Below are 27,023 nucleotides of genomic sequence, written 5' to 3'. Positions count from 1 at the left end.
CCATACAAATCTTCACCTTAGCCTCCACAAGATAATGATCAGACATCCCTCCAGTTGCACCTCTCAGCACATTAACATCCAAAAGTCTCTCTTTCGCGCGCCTGTCAATTAACACGTAATCCAATAACGCTCTCTGGCCATCTCTCCTACTTACATACGTATACTTATGTATATCTCGCTTTTTAAACCAGGTATTCCCAATCACCAGTCCTTTTTCAGCACATAAATCTACAAGCTCTTCACCATTTCCACTTACAACACTGAACACCCCATGTATACCAATTATTCCCTCAACTGCCACATTACTCACCTTTGCATTCAAATCACCCATCACTATAACCCGGTCTCGTGCATCAAAACCACTAACACACTCATTCAGCTGCTCCCAAAACACTTGCCTCTCATGATCTTTCTTCTCATGCCCAGGTGCATATGCACCAATAATCACCCATCTCTCTCCATCAACTTTCAGTTTTACCCATATTAATCGAGAATTTACTTTCTTACATTCTATCACATACTCCCACAACTCCTGTTTCAGGAGTACTGCTACTCCTTCCCTTGCTCTTGTCCTCTCACTATCCCCTGACTTTACTCCCAAGAAATTCCCAAACCACTCTTCCCCTTTACCCTTGAGCTTCGTTTCACTCAGAGCGAAAACATCCAGGTTCCTTTTCTCAAACATATTACCTATCTCTCCTTTTTTCACATCTTGGTTACATCCACACACATTTAGACACCCCAGTCTGAGCCTTCGAGGAGGATGAGCACTCCCCGCATGACTCCTTCTTCTGTTTCCCATTTTAGAAAGTTAAAAAACTATATATATATTTTTTCTTTTTTCTTTTTTTGCCGGTCTCCTGCGTTTGCAAGGTAGCGCAAGGAAACAGACGAAAGAAATGGCTCAACCCACCCCCATATACATGTATATACATACACGTCCACACACGCAAATATACATACCTACACAGCTTTCCATGGTTTACCCCAGACGCTTCACATGCCCTGATTCAATCCACTGGCAGCACGTCAACCCCGGTATACCACATTGATCCAATTTACTCTATTCCTTGCCCTCCTTTCACCCTCCTGCATGTTCAGGCCCCGATCACACAAAATCTTTTTCACTCCATTTTTCCACCTCCAATTTGGTCTCCCACTTCTCCTCGTTCCCTTCACCTCCAACACATATATCCTCTTGGTCAATCATTCCTCACTCATTCTCTCCATGTGCCCAAACCATTTCAAAACACCCTCTTCTACTCTCTCAACCATGCTCTTTTTATTTCCACACATCTCTCTTACCCTTACGTTACTTACTTGATCAAACCACCTCACACCACACATTGTCCTCAAACATCTCATTTCCAGCACATCCACCCTCCTGCGCACAACTCTATCCATAGCCCACGCCTCGCAACCATACAACATTGTTGGAACCACTATTCCTTCAAACATACCCATTTTTGCTTTCCGAGATAATGTTCTCGACTTCCACACATTCTTCAAGGCTCCCAGGATTTTCGCCCCCTCCCCCACCCTATGATCCACTTCCGCTTCCATGGTTCCATCCGCTGCCAGATCCACTCCCAGATATCTAAAACACTTCACTTCCTCCAGTTTTTCTCCATTCAAATTTACCTCCCAATTGCCTTGACCCTCAACCCTACTGTACCTAATAACCTTGTACCTAATAACAAGTAGTGGTGATGTGAGAAGGAGATGGAGTGAGTATTTTGAAGGTTTGTTGAATGTGTTTGATGATAGAGTGGCAGATATAGGGTGTTTTGGTCGAGGTGGTGTGCAAAGTGAGAGGGTTAGGGAAAATGATTTGGTAAACAGAGAAGAGGTCGTGAAAGCTTTGCGGAAGATGAAAGCCGGCAAGGCAGCAGGTTTGGATGGTATTGCAGTGGAATTTATTAAAAAAGGGGGTGACTGTATTGTTGACTGGTTGGTAAGGTTAATTAATGTATGTATGACTCATGGTAAGGTGCCTGAGGATTGGCGGAATGCGTGCATAGTGCCATTGTACAAAGGCAAAGGGGATAAGAGTGAGTGCTCAAATTACAGAGGTATAAGTTTGTTGAGTATTCCTGGTAAATTATATCGGAGGGTATTGATTGAGAGGGTGAAGGCATGTACAGAGCATCAGATTGGGGAAGAGCAGTGTGGTTTCAGAAGTGGTAGAGGATGTGTGGATCAGGTGTTTGCTTTGAAGAATGTATGTGAGAAATACTTAGAAAAGCAAATGGATTTGTATGTAGCATTTATGGATCTGGAGAAGGCATATGATAGAGTTGATAGAGATGCTCTGTGGAAGGTATTAAGAATATATGGTGTGGGAGGAAAGTTGTTAGAAGCAGTGAAAAGTTTTTATCGAGGATGTAAGGCATGTGTACGTGTAGGAAGAGAGGAAAGTGATTGGTTCTCAGTGAATGTAGGTTTGCGGCAGGGGTGTGTGATGTCTCCATGGTTGTTTAATTTGTTTATGGATGGGGTTGTTAGGGAGGTAAATGCAAGAGTTTTGGAAAGAGGGGCAAGTATGAAGTCTGTTGGGGATGAGAGAGCTTGGGAAGTGAGTCAGTTGTTGTTCGCTGATGATACAGCGCTGGTGGCGGATTCATGTGAGAAACTGCAGAAGCTGGTGACTGAGTTTGGAAAAGTGTGTGGAAGAAGAAAATTAAGAGTAAATGTGAATAAGAGCAAGGTTATTAGGTACAGTAGGGTTGAGGGTCAAGTCAATTGGGAGGTGAGTTTGAATGGAGAAAAACTGGAGGAAGTGAAGTGTTTTAGATATCTGGGAGTGGATCTGGCAGCGGATGGAACCATGGAAGCGGAAGTGGATCATAGGGTGGGGGAGGGGGCGAAAATCCTGGGGGCCTTGAAGAATGTGTGGAAGTCGAGAACATTATCTCGGAAAGCAAAAATGGGTATGTTTGAAGGAATAGTGGTTCCAACAATGTTGTATGGTTGCGAGGCATGGGCTATGGATAGAGTTGTGCACAGGAGGATGGATGTGCTGGAAATGAGATGTTTGAGGACAATGTGTGGTGTGAGGTGGTTTGATCGAGTGAGTAACCTAAGGGTAAGAGAGATGTGTGGAAATAAAAAGAGCATGGTTGAGAGAGCAGAAGAGGGTGTTTTGAAGTGGTTTGGGCACATGGAGAGGGTGAGTGAGGAAAGATTGACCAAGAGGATATATGTGTCGGAGGTGGAGGGAACAAGGAGAAGAGGGAGACCAAATTGGAGTTGGAAAGATGGAGTGAAAAAGATTTTGTGTGATCGGGGCCTGAACATGCAGGAGGGTGAAAGGAGGGCAAGGAATAGAGTGAATTGGAGCGATGTGGTATACCGGGGTTGATGTGCTGTCAGTGGATTAAAGCAGGGCATGTGAAGCGTCTGGGGTAAACCATGGAAAGCTGTGTAGGTATGCATATTTGCGTGTGTGGACGTATGTATATACATGTGTATGGGGGGGGGGTTGGGCCATTTCTTTCGTCTGTTTCCTTGCGCTACCTCGCAAACGCGGGAGACAGCGACAAAGTATAAAAAAAAAAAAAAAAAAAAAAAAAAAAAAAAAAAATATATATATATATATTTATTATTTATTTTTTTATTATACTTTGTCGCTGTCTCCCGCGTTTGCGAGGTAGCGCAAGGAAACAGACGAAAGAAATGGCCCAACCCCCCCCATACACAAAAAAATAATAATATATATATATATATATATATATATATATATATATATATATATATATATATATATATTTATTATTTATTTTTTATTATACTTTGTCGCTGTCTCCCGCGTTTGCGAGGTAGCGCAAGGAAACAGACGAAAGAAATGGCCCAACCCCCCCCATACACATGTATATACATACGTCCACACATGCAAATTTACATACATACACAGCTTTCCATGGTTTACCCCAGACGCTTCACATGCCTTGATTCAATCCACTGACAGCACGTCAACCTCGGTATACCACATCGCTCCAATTCACTCTATTCCTTGCCCTCCTTTCACCCTCCTGCATGTTCAGGCCCCGATCACACAAAATCTTTTTCACTCCATCTTTCCACCTCCAATTTGGTCTCCCTCTTCTCCTCGTTCCCTCCACCTCCGACACATATATCCTCTTGGTCAATCTTTCCTCACTCATTCTCTCCATGTGCCCAAACCACTTCAAAACACCCTCTTCTGCTCTCTCAACCACGCTCTTTTTATTTCCACACATCTCTCTTACCCTTGCGTTACTCACTCGATCAAACCACCTCACACCACACATTGTCCTCAAACATCTCATTTCCAGCACATCCATCCTCCTGCGCACAACTCTATCCATAGCACACGCCTCGCAACCATACAACATTGTTGGAACCACTATTCCTTCAAACATACCCATTTTTGCTTTCCGAGATAATGTTCTGTGGAAGGTATTAAGAATATATATATATATATATATATATATATATATATATATATATATATATATATATATATATATTTTCTTTTTCTTTCTTTCAAACTATTCGCCATTTCCCGCTTTAGCGAGGTAGCGTTAAGAACAGAGGACTGGGCCTTGGAGGGAATATCCTCACCTGGCCCCCTTCTCTGTTCCTTGTTTTGGAAAATTAAAAAAAAAACGAGAGGGGAAGATTTCCAGCCCCCCGCTCCCTCCCCTTTTAGTCGCCTTCTACGACACGCAGGGAATACGTGGGAAGTGTTCTTTCTCCCCTATATATATATATATATATATATATATATATATATATATTTTTTCTTTCTTTCAAACTATTCGCCATTTCCCGCATTAGCGAGGTAGCGTTAAGAACAGAGGACTGGGCCTTTGAGGGACTACCGTCACCTGGCCCAATTCTCTGTTCCTTCTTTTGGGGGGGGAAAAAAAAAAAAAAAAAAAAAAAAAACGAGATATATATATATATATATATATATATATATATATATATATATATATTTACTTTTTGCCATTTCCCAAGTTAGCCAGGTATAGCGAGGTAGTGTTAAGAACAGAGGACATATACATATCAACATATACATACACAGAAATATACATATATACACCTCTGCATATTAATACTTGCTTGCCCTCATCCCTGGGGATAGGGGATAAAGAATACTTCCCACATATTCCCTGTGTGCTATAGAAGGCAGCTACAAGGGGAGGGAGCAGGAGGCTGGAAATCCTCCCCTCCCATTTTTGATTTTCCAAAAGAAGGAACAGAGAAGGGAGCCAAGTGTGAGGATATTCCCTCTAAGGCTCAATCCTCTGTATAAAAAAAATACATGTAGAGTTGTGTGCTGATATATGGCTGGTGACTGGAAATTCCCGGTTTAAAAAAAGGGACATACATAAGTATACACATGTGAATAGGGAAGATGGTCAGCAGGCATTACTGGATTACAAACTACTTGAAAGGCGTGCAAAGTGGGACTCTTTAGATGTGAATGTGCTGTGGGGACAGTTAGTGGGATGTCTAATTATCTTGCAGAGGTGTGGGTGAATATTCATAAGAGGTTTTCAGAAAAAGAGGAAATGATATGGGTGAGAAGAGAGTGGTGAAAGTAAGTGAACATGGAAAAGAGGCTTGTGTGAAGATATATCAGGAAAGACTGAGTCTGGAATGGCAGAAGGTGAGAGTAAATAAAGCAGGGAGAATGGGTGAGGAATGGAAGGTATTTAGGGAAGCAGTGCAAGAGGAGTGTGTGGCATGCATAAGGTGGGAGGTTGGCAGGTAAGAAAGGGTAGTGAGTGGTTGGATGATGAAGTAAGGTTGGCAGGTAAGAAAGGGTAGTGAGTGGTTGGATGATGAAGTAAAGTTGTTTAAGAACGAAAAAAGGGAGGTGTATGAGCAGTACTTACAGAGGAGAGCATATAATTGGAAGATGTTACAGAGAAGGAGGGATGTTTATGGGCAATACTTACAGAGGATAGCAAATGATTGGTAGATGTAAAAGAGAAAGTGGCAGGAGGTCAAGAAGAAAGGGCAGGGGTAGAAAAAAAGGACAAATGAGAGTTGGGGTGAGTGAGTATCAGTAATTTAGGGACAATAAGATGTTTTTGAAAAAGGTTAATAGTGTATGAAAAGCTTAATGGTGGATATGGGGAAATGTATGGTGTGACCATCCTGTACAGAAAGAAATGGATTTACACAGGAGCTCCAATGAGAGACTTGAACTAGTGTATAAAGGTTCTATCTTACCTGGGAAGAGTGATGCAGTATGTCCATCTGGCCCCATGCCCAATAGCAGTAGGTCAAATGTTGGCCACTCAGAACTTGGAAATTTGGCTCGTACTTTCTTTTCATAGTCTTCAGCTGCTGCCACCACTGTAAAAAAATTCAAGTTCAACTTTCTTTGGCTTTTCTATAATCAAACATCAGTCAGTTTATTGGCAAAACAAATGTGTACATTAACAGAGAAATGAGTGATTATGCTTGGAAAACTGTTCATTAACTAGATTGTGTGAAAAAGAACATGATAAAAGAGAGTAACAAGTTCAAAAGTCTAATATTATCAGGAAGCTTTTTTCATATGGCCCGAGCAATTCAAAACAATGACTGATAACCAGCACACTATTAACCACCTAAACTCTCAACAGTTTTCTGTTCACTTCTGTATGACTTCATTTTCAAAGTTATATGAAGAACATTTTCATACTCACAGTAAGAGATAACCAACATTAAAGTATATTCAGCCATGTAAAGTCCACAGATAAGTTACTGCACCATCAATATTATAGAGAAGACCAAATGATGTTGTTACTAAATTTGCTTATAATACTTTTTCTACCTTATATACTGATGGACTGATTTTTATTTTGCTTTTATTCTTATAATTTCTATAATAAATACATATACTACATACTTTATGATACATCTATGAAGATGCTATATATATTTATTTATTATACTTTGTCGCTGTCTCCCGCATTAGCCAGGTAGCGCAAGGAAACAGACGAAAGAATGGCCCAACCCACCCACATACACACGTATATACATAAACATCCACACGTACATATACATACCTATACACCTAAACGTATATATATATATATATTTTTTTTTTTGCTTTGTTGCTGTCTCCCGCGTTTGCGAGGTAGCGCAAGGAAACAGACGAAAGAAATGGCCCAACCCACCCCCATACACATGTATATACATACGTCCACACACGCAAATATACATACCTGCACAGCTTTCCATGGTTTACCCCAGACGCTTCACATGCCTTGATTCAATCCACTGACAGCACGTCAACCCCGGTATACCACATCGCTCCAGTTCACTCTATTCCTTGCCCTCCTTTCACCCTCCTGCATGTTCAGGCCCCGATCACACAAAATCTTTTTCACTCCATCTTTCCACCTCCAATTTGGTCTCCCTCTTCTCCTCGTTCCCTCCACCTCCGACACATATATCCTCTTGGTCAATCTTTCCTCACTCATTCTCTCCATGTGACCAAACCATTTCAAAACACCCTCTTCTGCTCTCTCAACCATGCTCTTTTTATTTCCACACATCTCTCTTACCCTTACGTTACTTACTCGATCAAACCACCTCACACCACACATTGTCCTCAAACATCTCATTTCCAGCACATCCATCCTCCTGCGCACAACTCCTATCCATAGTCCACACCTCGCAACCTTACAACATTGTTGGAACCACTATTCCTTCAAACATACCCATTTTTGCTTTCCGAGATAATGTTCTCGACTTCCACACATTCTTCAAGGCTCCCAGAATTTTCGCCCCCTCCCCCACCCTATGATCCACTTCCGCTTCCATGTTTCCATCCACTGCCAGATCCACTCCCAGATATCTAAAACACTTCACTTCCTCCAGTTTTTCTCCATTCAAACTCACCTCCCAATTGACTTAACCCTCAACCCTACTGTACCTAATAACCTTGCTCTTATTCACATTTACTCTTAACTTTCTTCTTTCACACACTTTACCAAACTCAGTCACCAGCTTCTGCAGTTTCTCACATGAATCAGCCACCAGCGCTGTATCATCAGCGAACAACAACTGACTCACTTCCCAAGGTCTCTCATCCTCAACAGACATACATATATATATATATATGTATGTGAGAAATACTTAGAAAAGCAAATGGATTTGTATGTAGCATTTATGGATCTGGAGAAGGCATATGATAGAGTTGATAGAGATGCTCTGTGGAAGGTATTAAGAATATATGGTGTGGGAGGCAAGTTGCTAGAAGCAGTGAAAAGTTTTTATCGAGGATGTAAGGCATGTGTACGTGTAGGAAGAGAGGAAAGTGATTGGTTCTCAGTCAATGTAGGTTTGCGGCAGGGGTGTGTGATGTCTCCATGGTTGTTTAATTTGTTTATGGATGGGGTTGTTAGGGAGGTGAATGCAAGAGTTTTGGAAAGAGGGGCAAGTATGAAGTCTGTTGGGGATGAGAGAGCTTGGGAAGTGAGTCAGTTGTTGTTCGCTGATGATACAGCGCTGGTGGCTGATTCATGTGAGAAACTGCAGAAGCTGGTGACTGAGTTTGGTAAAGTGTGTGAAAGAAGAAAGTTAAGAGTAAATGTGAATAAGAGCAAGGTTATTAGGTACAGTAGGGTTGAGGGTTAAGTCAATTGGGAGGTGAGTTTGAATGGAGAAAAACTGGAGGAAGTGAAGTGTTTTAGATATCTGGGAGTGGATCTGGCAGCGGATGGAACCATGGAAGCAGAAGTGGATCATAGGGTGGGGGAGGGGGCGAAAATTCTGGGAGCCTTGAAGAATGTGTGGAAGTCGAGAACATTATCTCGGAAAGCAAAAATGGGTAAATTTGAAGGAATAGTGGTTCCAACAATGTTGTATGGTTGCGAGACGTGGGCTATGGATAGAGTTGTGCGCAGGAGGATGGATGTGCTGGAAATGAGATGTTTGAGGACAATATGTGGTGTGAGGTGGTTTGATCGAGTAAGTAACGTAAGGGTAAGAGTGATGTGTGGAAATAAAAAGAGCGTGGTTGAGAGAGCACAAGAGGGTGTTTTGAAATGGTTTGGGCACATGGAGAGAATGAGTGAGGAAAGATTGACCAAGAGAATATATGTGTCGGAGGTGGAGGGAACGAGGAGAAGAGGGAGACCAAATTGGAGGTGGAAAGATGGAGTGAAAAAGATTTTGTGTGATCGGGGTCTGAACATGCAGGAGGGTGAAAGGAGGGCAAGGAATAGAGTGAATTGGAGCGATGTGGTATACCGAGGTTGACGTGCTGTCAGTGGATTGAATCAAGGCATGTGAAGCGTCTGGGGTAAACCATGGAAAGCTGTGTAGGTATGTATATTTGCGTGTGTGGACGTATGTATATACACGTGTATGGGGGTGGGTTGGGCCATTTCTTTCGTCTGTTTCCTTGCGCTACCTTGTAAACGCGGGAGACAGTGACAAAGCAAAAAAAAAAAAAAAAAAAAAAAAAAAAAAAAAAAAAAAAAAAAAATTCTTTTCTTTTAAACTATCCGCCATTTCCTGCATTAGCGATATAGCGTTAAGAACAGAGGACTGGGCCTTTATGGAATATCCTCACCTGGCCCCCCTCTGTTTCTTCTTTTGGAAAATTAAAAAAAAGAAAAAAAAATGAGGGGAGAATTTCCAGCCTCCCGCTCCCTCCCCTTTTAGTTGCCTTCTATGACACGCAGGGAATACGTGGGAAGTATTCTTCATCCCCTATCCCCAGGGATATATATATATATATATATATATATATATATATATATATATAGTGTGGGGGAGGGGGCGAAAATCCTGGGAGCCTTGAAGAATGTGTGGAAGTCGAGAACATTATCTCCGAAAGCAAAAATGGCTATGTTTGAAGGAATAGTGGTTCCAACAATGTTGTATGGTTGCGAGGCTTGGGCTATGGATAGAGTTGTGCGCAGGAGGGAGGATGTGCTGGAAATGAGATGTTTGAGGACAATTTGTGGTGTGAGGTGGTTTAATCGAGTAAGTAATTTAAGGGTAAGAGAGATGTGTGGAAATAAAAAGAGCATGGTTGAGGAGCAGAAGAGGGTGTTTTGAAATAGTTTGGACACATGGAGAGAATGAGTGAGGAAAGATTGACCAAGAGGATATATGTGTCGGAGGTGGAGGGAACGAGGAGAAGTGGGAGACCAAATTGGAGGTGGAAAGATGGAGTGAAAAAGATTTTGAGTGATCGGGACCTGAACATGCAGGAGGGTGAAAGGCGGGCAAGGAATAGAGGGAATTGGATCGATGTGGTATACCGGGGTCGACGTGCTGTTAATGGATTGAATCAGGGCATGTGAAGCGTCTGGGGTAAACCATGGAAAATTCTGTGGGGCCTGGATGTGGAAAGGGAGCTGTGGTTTCGGGCATTATTGCATGACAGCTAGAGACTGAGTGTGAACGAATGGGGCCTTTGTTGTCTTTTCCTAGCGCTACCTCGCACACATGAGGGGTGAGGGGGATGTTATTCCATGTGTGGCGAGGTGGCGATGGGAATGAATAAAGGCAGACAGTGTGAATTGTGTGCATGTATATATATGTATGTGTCTGTGTGTGTATATATATGTGTACATTGAGATGTATGGGTATGTATATTTGCGTGTGGGGATGTGTATGTATATACATGTGTATGGGGGTGGGTTGGGCCATTTCTTTCGTCTGTTTCCTTGCGCTACCTTGCAAACGCGGGAGACAGCGACAAAGCAAAATAAATAAATAAATATATATACACACACACAGACATATATGTATATACACATGTACATAATTCATACTGTCTGCCCTTATTCATTCCCGTCACCACCCCGCCACACATGAAATAACAACACCCTCAACCCCGCATGTGTGCGAGGTAGCGCTAGGAAAAGACAACAAAGGCCACGTTCGTTCACACTCAAGTCTCTAGCTGTCATGTATAATGCACCGAAACCACAGCTCCCTTTCCACATCCAGGCCCCACACAACTTTCCATGGTTTACCCCAGACACTTCACATGCCCTGGTTCAATCCATTGACAGCACGTTGACCCCAGTATACCACATCGTTCCAATTCACTCTATTCCTTGCACGCCTTTCACCCTCCTGCATGTTCAGGCCCCAATCACTCAAAATCTTTTTCACTCCATCTTTCCACCTCCAATTTGGTCTCCCATTTCTCCTCGTTCCCTCCACCTCTGACACATACGTCCTCTTTGTCAATCTTTCCTCACTCATTCTCTCCATGTGACCAAACCATTTCAAAACTCCCTCTTCTGCTCTCTCAACCACACTCTTTTTTACTGCACATCTCTCTTAACCTTTCATTACTTACTCGATCAAACCACCTCACACCACATATTGTCCTCAAACATCTCATTTCCAACGCATCCACCCTCCTCTGCACAAGTCTTACTATAGCCCATGCCTCGCAACCATATAACATTGTTGGAACCATTATTCCTTCAAACATACCCATTTTTGCTTTCTGAGATAATATTTTCGCCTTCCACACATTTTGCAACGCTCCCAGAACTTTCGCCCCCTCCCCCATCCTGTGACTCACTTCCACTTCCATGGTTCCATCTGCTGCCAAATCCACTCCTCAACCCTACTATACCTAATAGCCTTGCTCTTATTCACATTTACCATCTGTTTTCTTTTTCACACACTTTACCAAACTCAGTCACCAGCTTCTGCAGTTTCTCACCCGAATCAGCCACCAGCACTGTATCATCAGCAAATAACAACTGACTCACTTCCCAAACCCTCTCATCCACAACAGACTGCATACTTGCCCCTCTCTCCAAAACTCTTCCATTCACCTTCCTAACAACCCATCCATAAACAAATTAAACAACCATGGAGAACTCATGCACCCCTGCCGGATAAGGGAGAAAGAATACTTCCCACGCATTGCCCGTGTGTTGTAGAAGGTGACTAAAGGGGACAGGAGTGGGGGGATAGAAACCCTCCCCTCCTTGTATTTTAACTTTCTAAAAGGGGAAACAGAAGGAGTCACGTGAGGTGTGCTCACCCTTCTCGAAGGCTCAGATTGGGGTGTTTAAATGTGTGTGGATGTAACCAAGATGAGAAAAAAGGAGAGATAGGTAGTATGTTTGCAGAAAGGAACCTGGATGTTTTGGCTCTGCGTGAAACGAAGCTCAAGGGTAAAGGGGAAGAGTGGTTTGGGAATGTTTTGGGAGTAAAGTCAGGGGTTGGTGAGAGGTCAAGAGCAAAGGAAGGAGTAGCACTACTGAAACAGGAGTTGTGGGAGTATGTGATAGAGTATAAGAAAGTAAACTCTAGATTGATAAGGGTAAAACTGAAAGTGGATGGTGAGAGATGAGTGATTATTGATGCCTATGCACCTGGGCATGAGAAGAAAGATCATGAGAGGCAAGTGTTTTGGGAGCAGCTGGGTGAGTGTGTTAGCAGTTTTGATGCATGAGACCGGGTTACAGTGATGGGTGATTTGAATGCAAAGGTGAGTAATGTGGCAGTTGAGGGAATAATTGGTGAACATGGGATGTTTAGTGTAGTAAATGGAAATGGTGAGGAGCTTGTAGATTTGTGTGCTGAAAAAGGACTGGTGATTGGGAATACCTGGTTTAAAAAGAGAGATATACATAAGTATATGTAAGTAGGAGAGATGGCCAGAAAGCGTTACTGGATCACATGTTAATTGATAAGTAAGTGAAAGAGAGACTTTTGGATGTTAATGTGCTGAGAGGTGCAACTGGAGGGATGTCTGATCATTATCTCGTAGAGGCGAAGGTGAAGATTTGTAGAGGTTTTCAGAAAAGGAGAGGAAATGTTGGGGAGAAGAGAGTGGTGAGAGTAAGTGAGCTTGCTAAGGAGACTTGTGTGAAGAAGTACCAAGAGATACTGAGTGTAAAATGGAAGAAGGTGAGAGCAAAGGACGTAAGGGGAGTGGGGGAGGAAATGGGATGTATTTAGGGAAGCAGTGATGGTATGCACAAAAGATGCTTGTTGCATAAGAAGCATGGGAGTCGGGCAGATTAGAAAGGGTAGTGAGTGGTGGGATGAAGAAGTAAGATTATTAGTGAAAGAGGTGAAAGAGGCATTTGGACGTGTTTTGCATGGAAAAAAAGCATATGACTAGATGTATAAAAGAAAGAGGGAGAAGGTCCAGAGAAAGGTGCAAGCGGTGAAAAAGAGGGCTAATGAGAGATGGGGTGAGAGAGTATCATTAAATTTTGGGGAGAATAAAAAGATGTTTTGGAAGGAGGTAAATAAAGTGCATAAGACAAAAGTACAAATGGGAACATTGGTGAAAGGGGTTAATAGGGAGGTAATAACAAGTAGTGGTGATGTGAGAAGGAGACGGAGTGAGTATTTTGAAGGTTTGTTGAATGTGGTGAATGTGATAGAGTGGCAGATATAGGGTGTTTTGGTTGAGGTGGTGTGCGAAGTGAAAGGGGCAGGGAGAATGGTTTGGTAAACAGAGAAGAGGTAGTGAAAGCTTTGTGGAAGATGAAAGCCGGAAAGGAGGCGGGTTTGGATGGTACTGCAGTGGAATTCATTAAAAAAGGGGTGGTGACTGTGTTGTTGACTGATTGGTGAGGATATTCAATGTATGTATGGTTTATGGTGAAGTGCCTGAGGATTGGCAGAACACATGCATAGTGCCATTGTACAAAGGCAAAGGGATAAGGGTGAGTGTTCAAATTACAGAGGTATAATTTTGTTGAGTATTCTTACGAAATTATATGGGAAGGTATTTATTGAGAGGGTGAAGGCATGTACAGAGCATCAGATTTGGGAAGAGCAGTGTGGTTTCAGAAGTGGCAGAGGATGTGTGGATCAGGTGTTTTCTTTGAAGAATGTATGTGAGAAATCCTTAGAAAAGCAAATGGATTTGTATGTAGCATTTATGGATCTGGAGAAGGCATATGATAGGAGTGGATAGAGATGCTCTGTGGAAGGCATTAAGGGTATAAGGTGGGAGAGGCAAGTTGCTGGAAGCAGTACAATTTTTTCATTTAGTATGTAAGGCATGTGTACAAGTAGGAAGAGAGGAAAGTGACTGGTTCCCAGTAAATGTCAGTTTGTGGCGGGGGTGCGTGATGTCTCCATGGTTGTTTAATTTGTTTATGGATGGCGTTTTAGGGAGGTGACTGCAAGAGCTCTGGAGAGAGGGGCAAGTATGCAGTCTGTTGTGGATGAGAGGGCTTGGGAAGCGAGTCAGTTGGGAACATCGGTGAAGGGGGCTAATGGGGAGGTAATAACTAGTGGTGATGTGAGAAGGAGATGGAATGAGTATTTTGAAGGTTTGTTGAAGGTGTGAGATGATAGAGTGGCAGATATAGGGTGTTTTGGTCGAGGTGGTGTACGAAGTGAGAGGGTTAGGGAGAATGATTTGGTAAACAAACAAGAGGCAGTAAAAGCTTTGCGGAAGATGAAAGCCGGCAAGGCAGCGGGTTTGGATGGTACTGCAGTGGAATTTATTAAAAAAGGTGGTGACTGTGTTGTTGACTGGTTGGTAAGGATATTTAGTGTATGTATGACTCATGGTAAGGTGCCTGAGGATTGGGGGAATGCATGCATAGTGCCACTGTACAAAGGTAAAGGGGATAAAGGTGAGTGCTCAAATTACAGAGGTATAAGTTTGTTGAGTATTCCTAGGTAATTGTATGGGAGGGTATTGATTGAGAGGGTGAAAGCGTGTACAGAGCATCAGATTGGGGAAGAGTAGTGTGGTTTCAGAAGTGGTAGAGGATGTGTGGATCAGGTGTTTGCTTTGAAAAATGTATGAGAAATACTTAGAAAAGCAAATGGATTTGTATGTAGCATTTATGGATCTGGAGAAGGCATGTGACAGAGTTGATAGAGATGCTCTGTGGAAGGTATTAAGAATATATGGTGTGAGAGGCAAGTTGCTAGAAGCAGTGAAAAGTTTTTATCGAGGATGTATCAGTTTGCGGCAGCTGGTCCGTGATGTCCCCATGGTTGTTTAATTTGTTTATGGATGGGGTTGTTAAGGGGTGAATGCAAGAGTTTTGGAGGGGCAAGTATGCAGTGTGTTGAGGATGAGATGGCTTGGGAAGTGAGTCAGTTGTTGTTCGCTGATGATACAGCACTGGTGGCTGATTCGGGTGAGAAACTGCAAAAGCTGGTGACTGAGTTTGGTAAAGTGTGTGAAAGAAGAAAGCCGAGAGCAAACGTGAATAAGAGCAAGGTTATAAGGTACTGTAGGGTTGAGGGACAAGTCAATTGGGAGGTAAGTATGAATGGAGAAAAACTGGAGGAAGTGAAGTGTTTTAGATATCTGGGAGTGGATTAGGCAGCGGATGGAACCATGGAAGCAGAAGTTAGTCACAGGGTGGGGGAAGGGGTGAAAGTTCTGGGAGTGTTGAAAAATGTGGGGAAGGCGAGATCATTATCTTGGAAAGAAAAAATGGGTATGTTTGAAGGAACAGTGGTTTCAACAATGTTATATGGTTGCGAGGCATGGGCTATAGATAAGAGTTGTGGGGAGGAGGGTGGATGTGTTGGAAATGAGATGTTTGAGGACAATATGTGGTGTGAGGTGGTTTGATCGAGTAAGTAATGAAAGGGTAAGAGATGTGTGGTAATAGAAAGAAAGTGTGGCGGGGTGGCAACAGGAATGAATAAGGGCAGACAGTATGAATTATGTACATATGTATATATATGTATATGTCTGTGTATGTATATGTATGTATATGTTGAAATGTATGGGTATGTATATATGCGTGTGTGGATGTGTATATATATATAATGTGTATGTGGGGGGGTTGGGCCATTCTTTTGTCTGTTTCCCTGCGCTACCTCGCTAAATCGACAAAGTATAATAAAATAAATAAAGTAAAACTTAAAATATGGGCTTATGAATTGCTCTTTTTTTTAAGAGAAGCTAAGCAACACTGAAGAAGACCTGGGGATGCAAGAGATGGAGGTAGTTGCCACATACCACATTTTGTGTCCAAAACATTTTGCAGAACATGACATCACTACTTGGGCAACTGTACGTGTATGTATATATGTGTGTATATGAGTGGATGGGTCTTTCTTTGGCTGTTTCCTGGCTAAGTGTCCCCTAAGCATTCTCTGGGTTCACAGTTGAATTCGGCCAATAGGGTCCATGCCGGCTGTAGCCTGGGCCAGTGTTGTGTCAAGATCATTTTTGCATGCATCTTGTATTGTGTTCTTTAGTCTTTCTGCTTCTTGTCGTAAACTATCCAAGTCATTCATTTCTAAAATTTACAAAACTAAAAAAATCCCATATCTGGGGTGGCTCTAACTCTGCATCCTTACTTGATGGAGTTGAGACAAAAGCAATCGAACTTATAAACTCTCCCAGGCTAATTTTTAAACTTGACCTGCTTGTCCTATGCAATAATGTTGATTACTTCCCCTTTTCTATTAGTATTTCTTTGCTTATTGCTCTAGAGAGCTGGTTGCTTGTGTGCCCCCGCCACTAGCTAGACCACACTATACTTGGCAAGCTGTTGCATCACATAATAAGTGTGTGGCCATACTGATAACTGTTTCTTTCCCTATCCCTTGAAGCTTTGGAACTCTCCATCTTCTGTATTTTCCAATAACTATGAAACAGCACATTTCAAAGATAGGTTTTTCTCTTCCCCAAAAAATTTGTAAATACTTTCCCTTATATCCTCTTCTTCCCTTTCTTAACCTCTCTAAATTTAAATCAAAGCCCGACTTTGATATCGACTCTTCTGTGACTAAAGCCTCCAACATAAAAAAAAGAAAAATCATGCAGCTTTTCTGGACACACTGAATTTTTTTTTTTTTGTGTGTGTGTGTGTGTGTGTGTATGTAACATGACCGGTGCATTATTTGCTGTAGGTTCATCTACCTTGCTGACTAAATCAGATGGCTTGGCTGAGGAACCAAATCATACAAGGGCAGGTGAAGGACTGGCTCAAAAATAAATTTATAATTGCCTTTTCTCAGCTACCTTCTAAGTCTGGGTTGATAACTACAAATTGTTCCTCTTTCAAAGGTGTTCTGCCAATCAGTCCCTCCAAGTAAATCTTGTATGTCGAATCTTCATCAGCAAAGGACACAAGTCGCTCATCACAGAAGAATAAGGACCATTTTTCCCATGCCGTCTTGATAGAAGGTAGTCCATTACAAAGAAATTTGGCCATTGACCCTCCTGCAAAATACATTACTCTCACCAAAATGCTAAGTTTTCTTAACAAATAAAGACTAAGAGAAAAAGGCAATCAATGATTTTGACTTGGTAGTTTCCAAGTAAAACAAACTTTTATTCACAAGTTACCAATGCAATTCAGTGCATAAAAAATATCTCAAAATATTTTCTTTATCCCTAGGGATAGGGTAGAAAGAATAATACCCATGTATTCCTTGCCTCTTGTAGAAGATGACTAAGAGGGGTGGGAGTGGGAGGCTGGAAACTTCCCCTCCTGTTTTCTTTATCAATAGAAGGAACAGAGAAGGGGGCCAAATGGAGATTTTTCCCTGTAAGGTTCAGTCATTTGTTCTTGACACTACCTCATAAACATGGGAAATGGCAAATGAATATGAAAATAGAAAAACTAATTTTTTCCTTGAGGATTATGTTCCTATTATACATTATCAAAGAAATGCCATAGAAAAGTAGTACACTTTCCCACTTGGGTTGATGGCATGGATGCTCCATATCTATGTATATATAATTTTTTCTTTTCCATGCATAATTAAAAAAAACATCTGATAATATTACACACTCATTGGTTTTCCAGAAAGTTTTGCATACTAAATACATAATATTTACATATTCTTTACACATACAGGTATATGCATTTTGTATACCACTCACATCATTTATATAATTACCTATCATCTACTCAAGCAGTATTATATTTTCGCTAATACATGAATAAAATTCTTTTATTTTTTTTCAAAAAGATAAAAACTAGTAAAAGAGAAATTGTTTTTTTCTAAAAATCATCACAGTGGCCATGTTAATCTGACATCATGTTAAGCTGGCATATATGCACTCTCTCTGAGGATCTGTGGGATAACTGAGATAAGTGATATTTCTCCAGCCATGGCCAAAAGCATTACCTTACTCCCCCTTCAAGTGCTCCCCACAGTTGGATAATTAAAAAATATAAAGAAAAAAAATCAGGGTGTGTTAACATGCACTGCAGTTGCCTCCACTCACGTGAATTGGTGTATAAAGGAGTCACCTATGCTCATGTGTATTGATGTGCACAGCAATTTGAAGGTTAAAGCTAAAAGTATGTTATTTTGATGTACAAGAGACCAAATCATATTATGATCAAATATGTGTCCTTACCATTCTCACTCCTTCCTTTGGTTTCCCTTATAAGTTTTTATTTTATTCATTTATTTTGCTTTGTCGCTGTCTCCTGCGTTAGCGAGGTAGCGCAAGGAAACAGACAAAAGAATGGCCCAACCCGCACACATACACATGTACATACATACACGTCCACACACGCAAATATACATACCTATACATCTCAATGTACACATATATATACACACACAGACATATACATATACACACATGTACATAATTCATACTGTCTGCCTTTATTTGTTCCCATCGCCACCTCGCCACACATGGAATAACAACCCCCTCCCCCTCATGTATGCGAGGTAGCGCTAGGAAAAGACACCAAAGGCCCCATTCGTCCACACTCAGTCTCTAGCTGTCATGTAATAATGCACCGAAACCACAGCTCCCTTTCCACATCCAGGCTCAACACAACTTTCCATGGTTTACCCCAGACGCTTCACATGCCCTGGTTCAATCCATTGACAGCACGTCGACCCCAGTGCACCACATCGTTCCAATTCACTCTATTCCTTTCACCCTCCTGCATGTTCAGGCCCCGATCACTCAAAATCTTTTTCACTCCATCTTTCCACCTCCAATTTGGTCTCCCACTTCTCCTCGAACAACAACTGACTCACTTCCCAAGCTCTCTCATCCACAACAGACTGCATACTTGTCCCTCTTTCCAAAACTCTTGCATTCACCTCCCTAACAACCCCATCCATAAACAAATTAAACAACCATGGAGACATCACACACCCCTGCCGCAAACCCACATTCACTGAGAACCAATCACTTTCCTCTCTTCGTACACATACACATGCCTTACATCATCGATAAAAACTTTTCACTGCTTCTAACAACTTGCCTCCCACACCATATATTCTTAAAACCTTCCACAGAGCATCTCTATCAACTCTATCATATGCCTTCTCCAGATCCATAAATGCTACATACAAATCCATTTGTTTTTCTAAGTATTTCCCACATACATTCTTCAAAGCAGACACCTGATCCACACATCCTCTACCACTTCTGAAACCACACTGCTCTTCCCCAATCTGATGCTCTGTACATGCCTTCACCCTCTCAATCAATACCCTCCCATATAATTTCCCAGGAGTACTCAACAAACTTATACCTCTGCAATATGAGTACTCTCTCTTTTCCCCTTTGCCTTTGTACAATGGCACTATGCAAGCATTCCGCCAATCCTCAGGCACCTCACCATGAGTCATACATACATTAAATAACCTAACCAACCAGTCAACAATACAGTCACCCCCTATTCTAATAAATTCCACTGCAGTACCATCCAAACCTGCTGCCTTGCCGGCTTTCATCTTTCGCAAAGCTTTTACTACCTCTTCTCTATTTACCAAATCATTTTCCCTAACCCTCTCACTTTGCACACCACCTTGACCAAAACACCCTATATCTGCCACTCTATCATCAAACACATTTAACAAACCTTCAAAATACTCACTCCATCTCCTTCTCACATCACCACTACTTGTTATCACCTCCCCATTAGCCCCCTTCACTGAAGTTCCCATTTGCTCCCTTGTCTTACGCACTTTATTTACCTCCTTCCAGAACATCTTTTTATTCTCCCTAAAATTTAATGATACTCTCTCACCCCAACTCTCATTTGCCCTCTTTTTCACCTCTTGCACCTTTCTCTTGACCTCCTGCCTCTTTCTTTTATACCTCTCCCACTCATTTCCATTTTTTCCCTGCAAAAATCGTCCAAATACCTCTCTCTTCTCCTTCACTAATAATCTTACTTCTTCATCCCACCACTCACTACCTATTCTACTCAACCCACCTCCCACGCTTCTCATGCCGCAAGCATCTTTTACGCAAGCCACCACTGCTTCCCTAAATACATCCCATCCCTCCCCCACTCCCCTTACCTCCTTTGTTCTCACCTTTTTCCATTCTGTACTCAGTCTCTCCTGGTACTTCCTCACACAAGTCTCCTTCCCAAGCCCACTTACTCTCACCACTCTCTTCACCCCAACATTCTCTCTTCTGAAAACCCCCACAAATCTTCACCTTCGCCTCCACAAGATAATGATCAGACATCCCTCCAGTTGCACCTCTCAGCACATTAACATCCAAAAGTCTCTCTTTCGTGCGTCTATCAATTAACACGTAATCCAATAACGCTCTCTGGCCATCTCTCCTACTTACTTACGTATACTTATGTATATCTCGCTTTTTAAACCAGATATTCCCAATCACCAGTCCTTTTTCAGCACATAAATCTACAAGCTCTTCACCATTTCCACTTACAACACTGAACACTCCATGTATACCAATTATTCTCTCAACTGCCACATTACTCACCTTTGCATTCAAATCACCCATCACTATAACCCGGTCTTGTGCATCAAAACCACTAACACACTCATTCAGCTGCTCCCAAAACACTTGCCTCTCATGATCTTTCTTCTCATGCCCAGGTGCATATGCACCAATAATCACCCATCTCTCTCCACCAACTTTCAGTTTTACCCATATCAATCTAGAATTTACTTTCTTACACTCTATCAAATACTCCCACAACTCCTGATTCAGGAGTAGTGCTACTCCTTCCCTTGCTCTTACTCCCAAGACATTCCCAAACCACTCTTCCCCTTTACCCTTGAGCTTCGTTTCACTCAGAGCCAAAACATCCAGGTTCCTTTCCTCAAACATACTACCTATCTCTCCTTTTTTCTCATCTTGGTTACATCCACACACATTTAGACACTCCAATCTGAGCCTTCAAGGAGGATGAGCACTCCTCGCGTGACTCTTTCTTCTGTTTCCCCTTTTAGAAAGTTAAAATACAAGGAGGGGAGGGTTTCTGGCCCTCCGCTCCCGTCCCCTTTAGTCACCTTCTACGAAACATGAGGAATGCTTGGGAAGTATTCTTTCTCCCCTATCCCCAGGGATAGGGGAGAAAGTTACGTCACCTAATTTTCAACCTATTAAAATAATTCATGCTACATTTTTTAAAAGATTTCCAATATTCAAATCCTTCAAATTCAACATAACTTTCAAACAGAAATGTAAGTTTTGACATATGAAAAATTGTTTCTCTCTCTCAGGCAGTGTCCCATAACCTGAAAAGAAATCCTTTTAACCCTATTCCTTCAGGTGACATAAATGTCCTTCATCCCTCATTCACCATCTATTCAGTGCTAGCAGTCTTCTGGCTTGGACCAGGTCCACCTGACCATCAATAAGCAACTTCCACTCAGCAAGAGCATTTATCATCCCTAAGGCTGTTGATATCAACCTACTTCATATTTCTCAGAACATGGATGTAAACCCAAGTTGGTCACTGTTGCCTATGAAAGAGATTTCTCAAAGGAGGAGGAAGGTAGAACAGGAAACAACATACAAGGAAAAATGCTTGCAGTACAGACATAGTATGTATAGACAAGGTTATGAGACAGGATAACATGAGTGTAAAACTTTCTCCCTTAACACACAAATAATAATCATATCAGTGGAACTACCCATGTTTACCCTCCCATGTCGTGACCTCTGTTTCCTCAATGCTCCCAGAACCTTCACCCCCTCACCCACCCTATGACTTACTTCCAGTGTATGTGCACTGGAGTAAAGACATAGTATGTATATACAAGGTTATGAGATAGGACAACATGAGTGTAAAACTTTCTCCCTTAACACACAAATAATTATCATCTCAGTGGGACTACCCACGTTCACCCTCCCATGTCGTGACCTCTGTTTCCTCAAATGCTCCTAGAACCTTCACCCCCTTACCCACCCTATGACTCACTTCCCATTTCCATAGTTCCATTTGCTACTATGTCCACTACCAGGTATCTAATACCACTTCTCTATGTTTTCTCTATTAAAAATCACACCCCAATTAACCTTCTCTTTGCACTGCTAAACCTAATAACCTTCCTTTTACTCAATTTTCTCCTTTCACACAATCTCCAAAACTCAGATGCCAACTTCTGCAGTTTCTCATTCAAATCAGCCAATAGCACTGTGCGCCATCGAAGAGACAAAGCTAGGACGTTCTCGCTTCATCTCTTCGATGTATATCAACTGACTGCTATATTTCTCTCTTGTGTTTTCAATGATGATGTGATTATTACATGAAAGTGCACTTGGGAACTTACCATGTTTCATTTTCCCCGTGGACTCATAGGAATATATACACGTACATAATTCATACTATCTGCCCTTATTCATTCCTATCGCTACCCTGCCACACATGAAATGACAACCTCCTCCCCCCGCATGTGCACGAGGTAGTGCTAGGAAAAGAAAACAAAGGCACATTCATTCACACTCAGTCTCTAGCTGTCATGTATAATGCATCGAAACCACAGCTCCCTTTCCACATCCAGGCCCCACAAAACTTTTCATGGTTTACCCCAGACACTTCACATGCCCTGGTTCAATCCATTGACAGCGCATCAACCCCGGTATACCACATCGTTCCAATTCACTCTATTCCTTGCATGCCTTTCACCCTCCTGCATGTTCAGGCCCTGATCACTCAAAATCTCTTTCACTCCATCTTTCCACCTGCAATTTGGTCTCCTACTTCTCCTTGTTCCCTCCACCTATGACATATATCCTCTTTGTCAATCTTTCCTCACTCATTTTCTCCATGTGACCAAACCATTTCAAAACACCCTCTTCTGCTCTCTCAACCACACTCTTTTTATTACCACACATCTCTCTTACCCTTTTGTTACTTATTCGATCAAACCACCTCACACCACACATTGTCCTCAAACATCTCATTTCCAGCACATCCACCCTCCTCTGCACAACTCTATCTATAGCCCACACCTCGCGACCATATAACATTGTTGGAACCACTATTCCTTCAAACATACCCATTTTTGCTTTCTGAGATAATGTTCTCGACTTCCACACATTTTTCAATGCTCCCAGAAGTTTTGCCCCCATGACTCACTTCCGCTTCCATGGTTCCATCTGCTGCCAAATCCACTCCCAGATATCTAAAACACTTCACTTCCTCCAATTTTTCTCCATTCAAATTTACCTCCCAATTGACTTGTCCCTCAACCCTACTGTACCTAATAACCTTGCTCTTATTCACATTTACTCTCAGCTTTCTTCTGTCACACACTTTCTGCAGTTTCTCACCCGAATCAGCCACCAGCACTGTATCATCAGTGAATAACAACTGACTCACTTCCCAAGCTCTCTCATCCCCAACAAACTGCATACCTGCCCCTCTCTCCAAAACTCTTGCATTCACCTCCCTAACAACCCCATCCATAAACAAATTAAACAACCATGGAGACATCACACACCCCTGCCACAAAACGACATTCACTGAGAACCAATCACTTTCCTCTCTTCCTCCTCGTATACATGCCTTACATCCTTCGTAAAAACTTTTCACTGCCTCTAACAACTTGCCTCCCAACCATATATTCTTAATACCTTCCACAGAGCATCTCTATCAACTCTATCATATGCCTTCTCCCGATCCATAAATGCTACATACAAATCTATTTGCTTTTCTAAGGATTTCTCTCATACATTCTTCAAAGCAAACACCTGATCCACACATCCTCTACCACTTCTGAAACCACTCTGCTCTTCCCCCAATCTGATGCTCTGTACATACCTTCACCCTCTCAATCAATATCCTTCCATATAATTTCCCAGGGATACTCAACAAACTTATACCTCTGTAATTTGAGCACTCACCTTTATCCCCTCTGCCTTTGCACAATGGCACTATGCAAGCATTCCGCCAATCCTCAGGTACCTCACCATGAGTCATACATATATCAAATAACCTTACCAACTCATGTTTCTGGTTCAAATGTGGTGTCTATGCTTATTCCAACTCACCTGCTGTATGCTTGGAGGATCCTTAGCCCCTAAACTCTTAATGTTATCTAGCTCAAGGTCTGTATCCCATCCACCACACTTTTCTTTTGTTTCACCTACTCCTCTCCTAATTCTACAAATTGTATTATCTTTCTTTGACAACCTAAACTGCCATTTCGTGACATCCTCTCACCTGCACACCAAGACCTAGGGGATTTCAATGGTCACCATAGGGAATGGTTGAATTCCTCCCATAAGGATGGTGGTGGGATTGAGGCCATCTCAGTCTCCATTGTCAATGATCTACAGCAAGTTATCTCCTACCCCACTCATACTCCTCACATTCTGTGACCACTCTACTATTATTCTGTACCTGTTTCTCACCTCTAATCCTTTCATGCTGTAACAACTTAATCTCACCTCCCATTGCTTCATCTGATCACACTTTCATAAATGTATCTATTTTAATAGCACCCACCCTACAGCAACACCTTTTAAAAGTAAATACTGGCACCTCAACAAAACTGACTGGAATAACTTACGAAAATTTATTTCTGACTTTCCTTGGAGCTTTTATGGATCTGGAGAAGTTTTATGACAGAGCTGAGTGGAATGCTTTGTAGGATGTGTTAAGGATACATGATATAGGGGGAAAACTGTTGGATGGTGTAAAAGCCCTTTTTTTTTCCTTTTTCTTTTATGTTGAAGGCTCCAGTTACGTACAAAAATCCACATCAAGGCTGGACTTTAATTGAAGTATAGATAGAATTATGAAACAGAAAAAAGAAAAGACTAGAATAAGTATTTGTGAATTTTTGAGAAAGTGAAAGATCTGTCTTCTGAAATGTGACTCGTCATAGCTGTTGGGAAAGACATGAGGAGCAATAGTGTGTGTAAGTGTGGATGAAGAGCCGAGCGAAAGTTTTGGGATACATGTAGGTGTGAGGCAAGGCTGTGTGATGTCACTGTGGCTTTTTAATATATGTATGAATGGAGTGATAAGAAAGATGAAAGCAAAATTAGGGAAAAAGGGGTGCAGAGATGAAGCATGGTAGTGAGGTATGGTGGTTGTAATATCTTATGGAATTTAATGGGAGAATCCAAGAGAAAGGGAAGCCACACACAAACTCCAGCTCAGGTGATTTATTTCTGATGTTCTTGTACTACCAGCCTAATATTATTTATATTATTATACTTTGTCGCTGTCTCCCGCGTTTGCGAGGTAGCGCAAGGAAACAGACGAAAGAAATGGCCCCCCCCATACACATGTATATACATACGTCCACACACGCAAATATACATACCTACACAGCTTTCCATGGTTTACCCCAGACGCTTCACATGCCTTGATTCAATCCACTGACAGCACGTCAACCCCGGTATACCACATCGTTCCAATTCACTCTATTCCTTGCCCTCCTTTCACCCTCCTGCATGTTCAGGCCCTGATCACACAAAATCTTTTTCACTCCATCTTTCCACCTCCAATTTGGTCTCCCTCTTCTCCTCATTCCCTCCACCTCCGACACATATATCCTCTTGGTCAATCTTTCCTCACTCATTCTCTCCATGTGCCCAAACCATTTCAAAACACCCTCTTCTGCTCTCTCAACCACGCTCTTTTTATTTCCACACATCTCTCTTACCCTTACGTTACTTACTCGATCAAACCACCTCACACCACACATTGTCCTCAAACATCTCATTTCCAGCACATCCATCCTCCTGCGCACCACTCTATCCATAGCCCACGCCTCGCAACCATACAACATTGTTGGAACCACTATTCCTTCAAACATACCCATTTTTGCTTTCCGAGATAATGTTCTCGACTTCCACACATTCTTCAAGGCTCCCAGAATTTTCGCCCCCTCCCCCACCCTATGATCCACTTCCGCTTCCATGGTTCCATCCGCTGCCAGATCCACTCCCAGATATCTAAAACACTTCACTTCCTCCAGTTTTTCTCCATTCAAACTCACCTCCCAATTGACTTGACCCTCAACCCTACTGTACCTAATAACCTTGCTCTTATTCACATTTACTCTTAACTTTCTTCTTCCACACACTTTACCAAACTCAGTCACCAGCTTCTGCAGTTTCTCACATGAATCAGCCACCAGCGCTGTATCATCAGCGAACAACAACTGACTCACTTCCCAAGCTCTCTCATCCCCAACAAACTTCATACTTGCCCCTCTTTCCAAAACTCTTGCATTTACCTCCCTAACAACCCCATCCATAAACAAATTAAACAACCATGGAGACATCACACACCCCTGCCGCAAACCTACATTCACTGAGAACCAATCACTTTCCTCTCTTCCTACACGTACACATGCCTTACATCCTCGATAAAAACTTTTCACTGCTTCTAACAACTTTCCTCCCACACCATATATTCTTAATACCTTCCACAGAGCATCTCTATCAACTCTATCATATGCCTTCTCCAGATCCATAAATGCTACATACAAATCCAATTGCTTTTCTAAGTATTTCTCACATACATTCTTCAAAGCAAACACCTGATCCACACATCCTCTACCACTTCTGAAACCACACTGCTCTTCCCCAATCTGATGCTCTGTACATGCCTTCACCCTCTCAATCAATACCCTCCCACATAATTTACCAGGAATACTCAACAAACTTATACCTCTGTAATTTGAGCACTCACTCTTATCCCCTTTGCCTTTGTACAATGGCACTATGCATGCATTCCGCCAATCCTCAGGCACCTCACCATGAGTCATACATACATTAAATAACCTTACCAACCAGTCAACAATACAGTCACCCCCTTTTTTAATAAATTCCACTGCAATACCATCCAAACTTGCTGCCTTGCCGGCTTTCATCTTCCGCAAAG

General features: G+C 42.0%; 3 protein-coding genes across 8 annotated transcripts in view; 2 read left to right on the top strand and 1 right to left on the bottom strand.

Moving 5' to 3' along the window:
• The window catches only part of LOC139749054 (DNA-directed primase/polymerase protein-like), a 104,378-nt gene extending 79,829 nt beyond the window's left edge, over nucleotides 1-24,549 (top strand). For both annotated transcript variants that reach the window (XR_011712878.1, XR_011712877.1), the window contains exon 3: nucleotides 16,991-24,549. The gene's annotated coding sequence lies outside the window, so the exon portion shown is untranslated. The remainder of the gene's footprint in view (nucleotides 1-16,990) is intronic.
• dnc (phosphodiesterase dunce) overlaps nucleotides 1-27,023 on the top strand; it is a 1,419,595-nt gene that overhangs the window by 1,006,924 nt on the left and 385,648 nt on the right. The window lies entirely within an intron of this gene.
• Nucleotides 1-27,023, bottom strand: part of Pgls (6-phosphogluconolactonase) — a 77,510-nt gene that overhangs the window by 34,126 nt on the left and 16,361 nt on the right. The window contains exons 2-3 of the mRNA XM_071662508.1: nucleotides 16,946-17,146; nucleotides 6,226-6,351 (exon numbers count right to left, since the gene is read on the bottom strand). Coding sequence (XP_071518609.1) covers nucleotides 6,226-6,351; nucleotides 16,946-17,146 — 327 coding nt within the window. The remainder of the gene's footprint in view (nucleotides 1-6,225; nucleotides 6,352-16,945; nucleotides 17,147-27,023) is intronic.

This window comes from Panulirus ornatus, chromosome 6 (assembly GCF_036320965.1).
Source record: "Panulirus ornatus isolate Po-2019 chromosome 6, ASM3632096v1, whole genome shotgun sequence".
Taxonomy (NCBI): domain Eukaryota; kingdom Metazoa; phylum Arthropoda; class Malacostraca; order Decapoda; family Palinuridae; genus Panulirus; species Panulirus ornatus.
The sequence above is the reverse complement of the archived record's forward strand: the minus strand, read 5'-3'. Positions and strand labels throughout refer to the sequence as shown.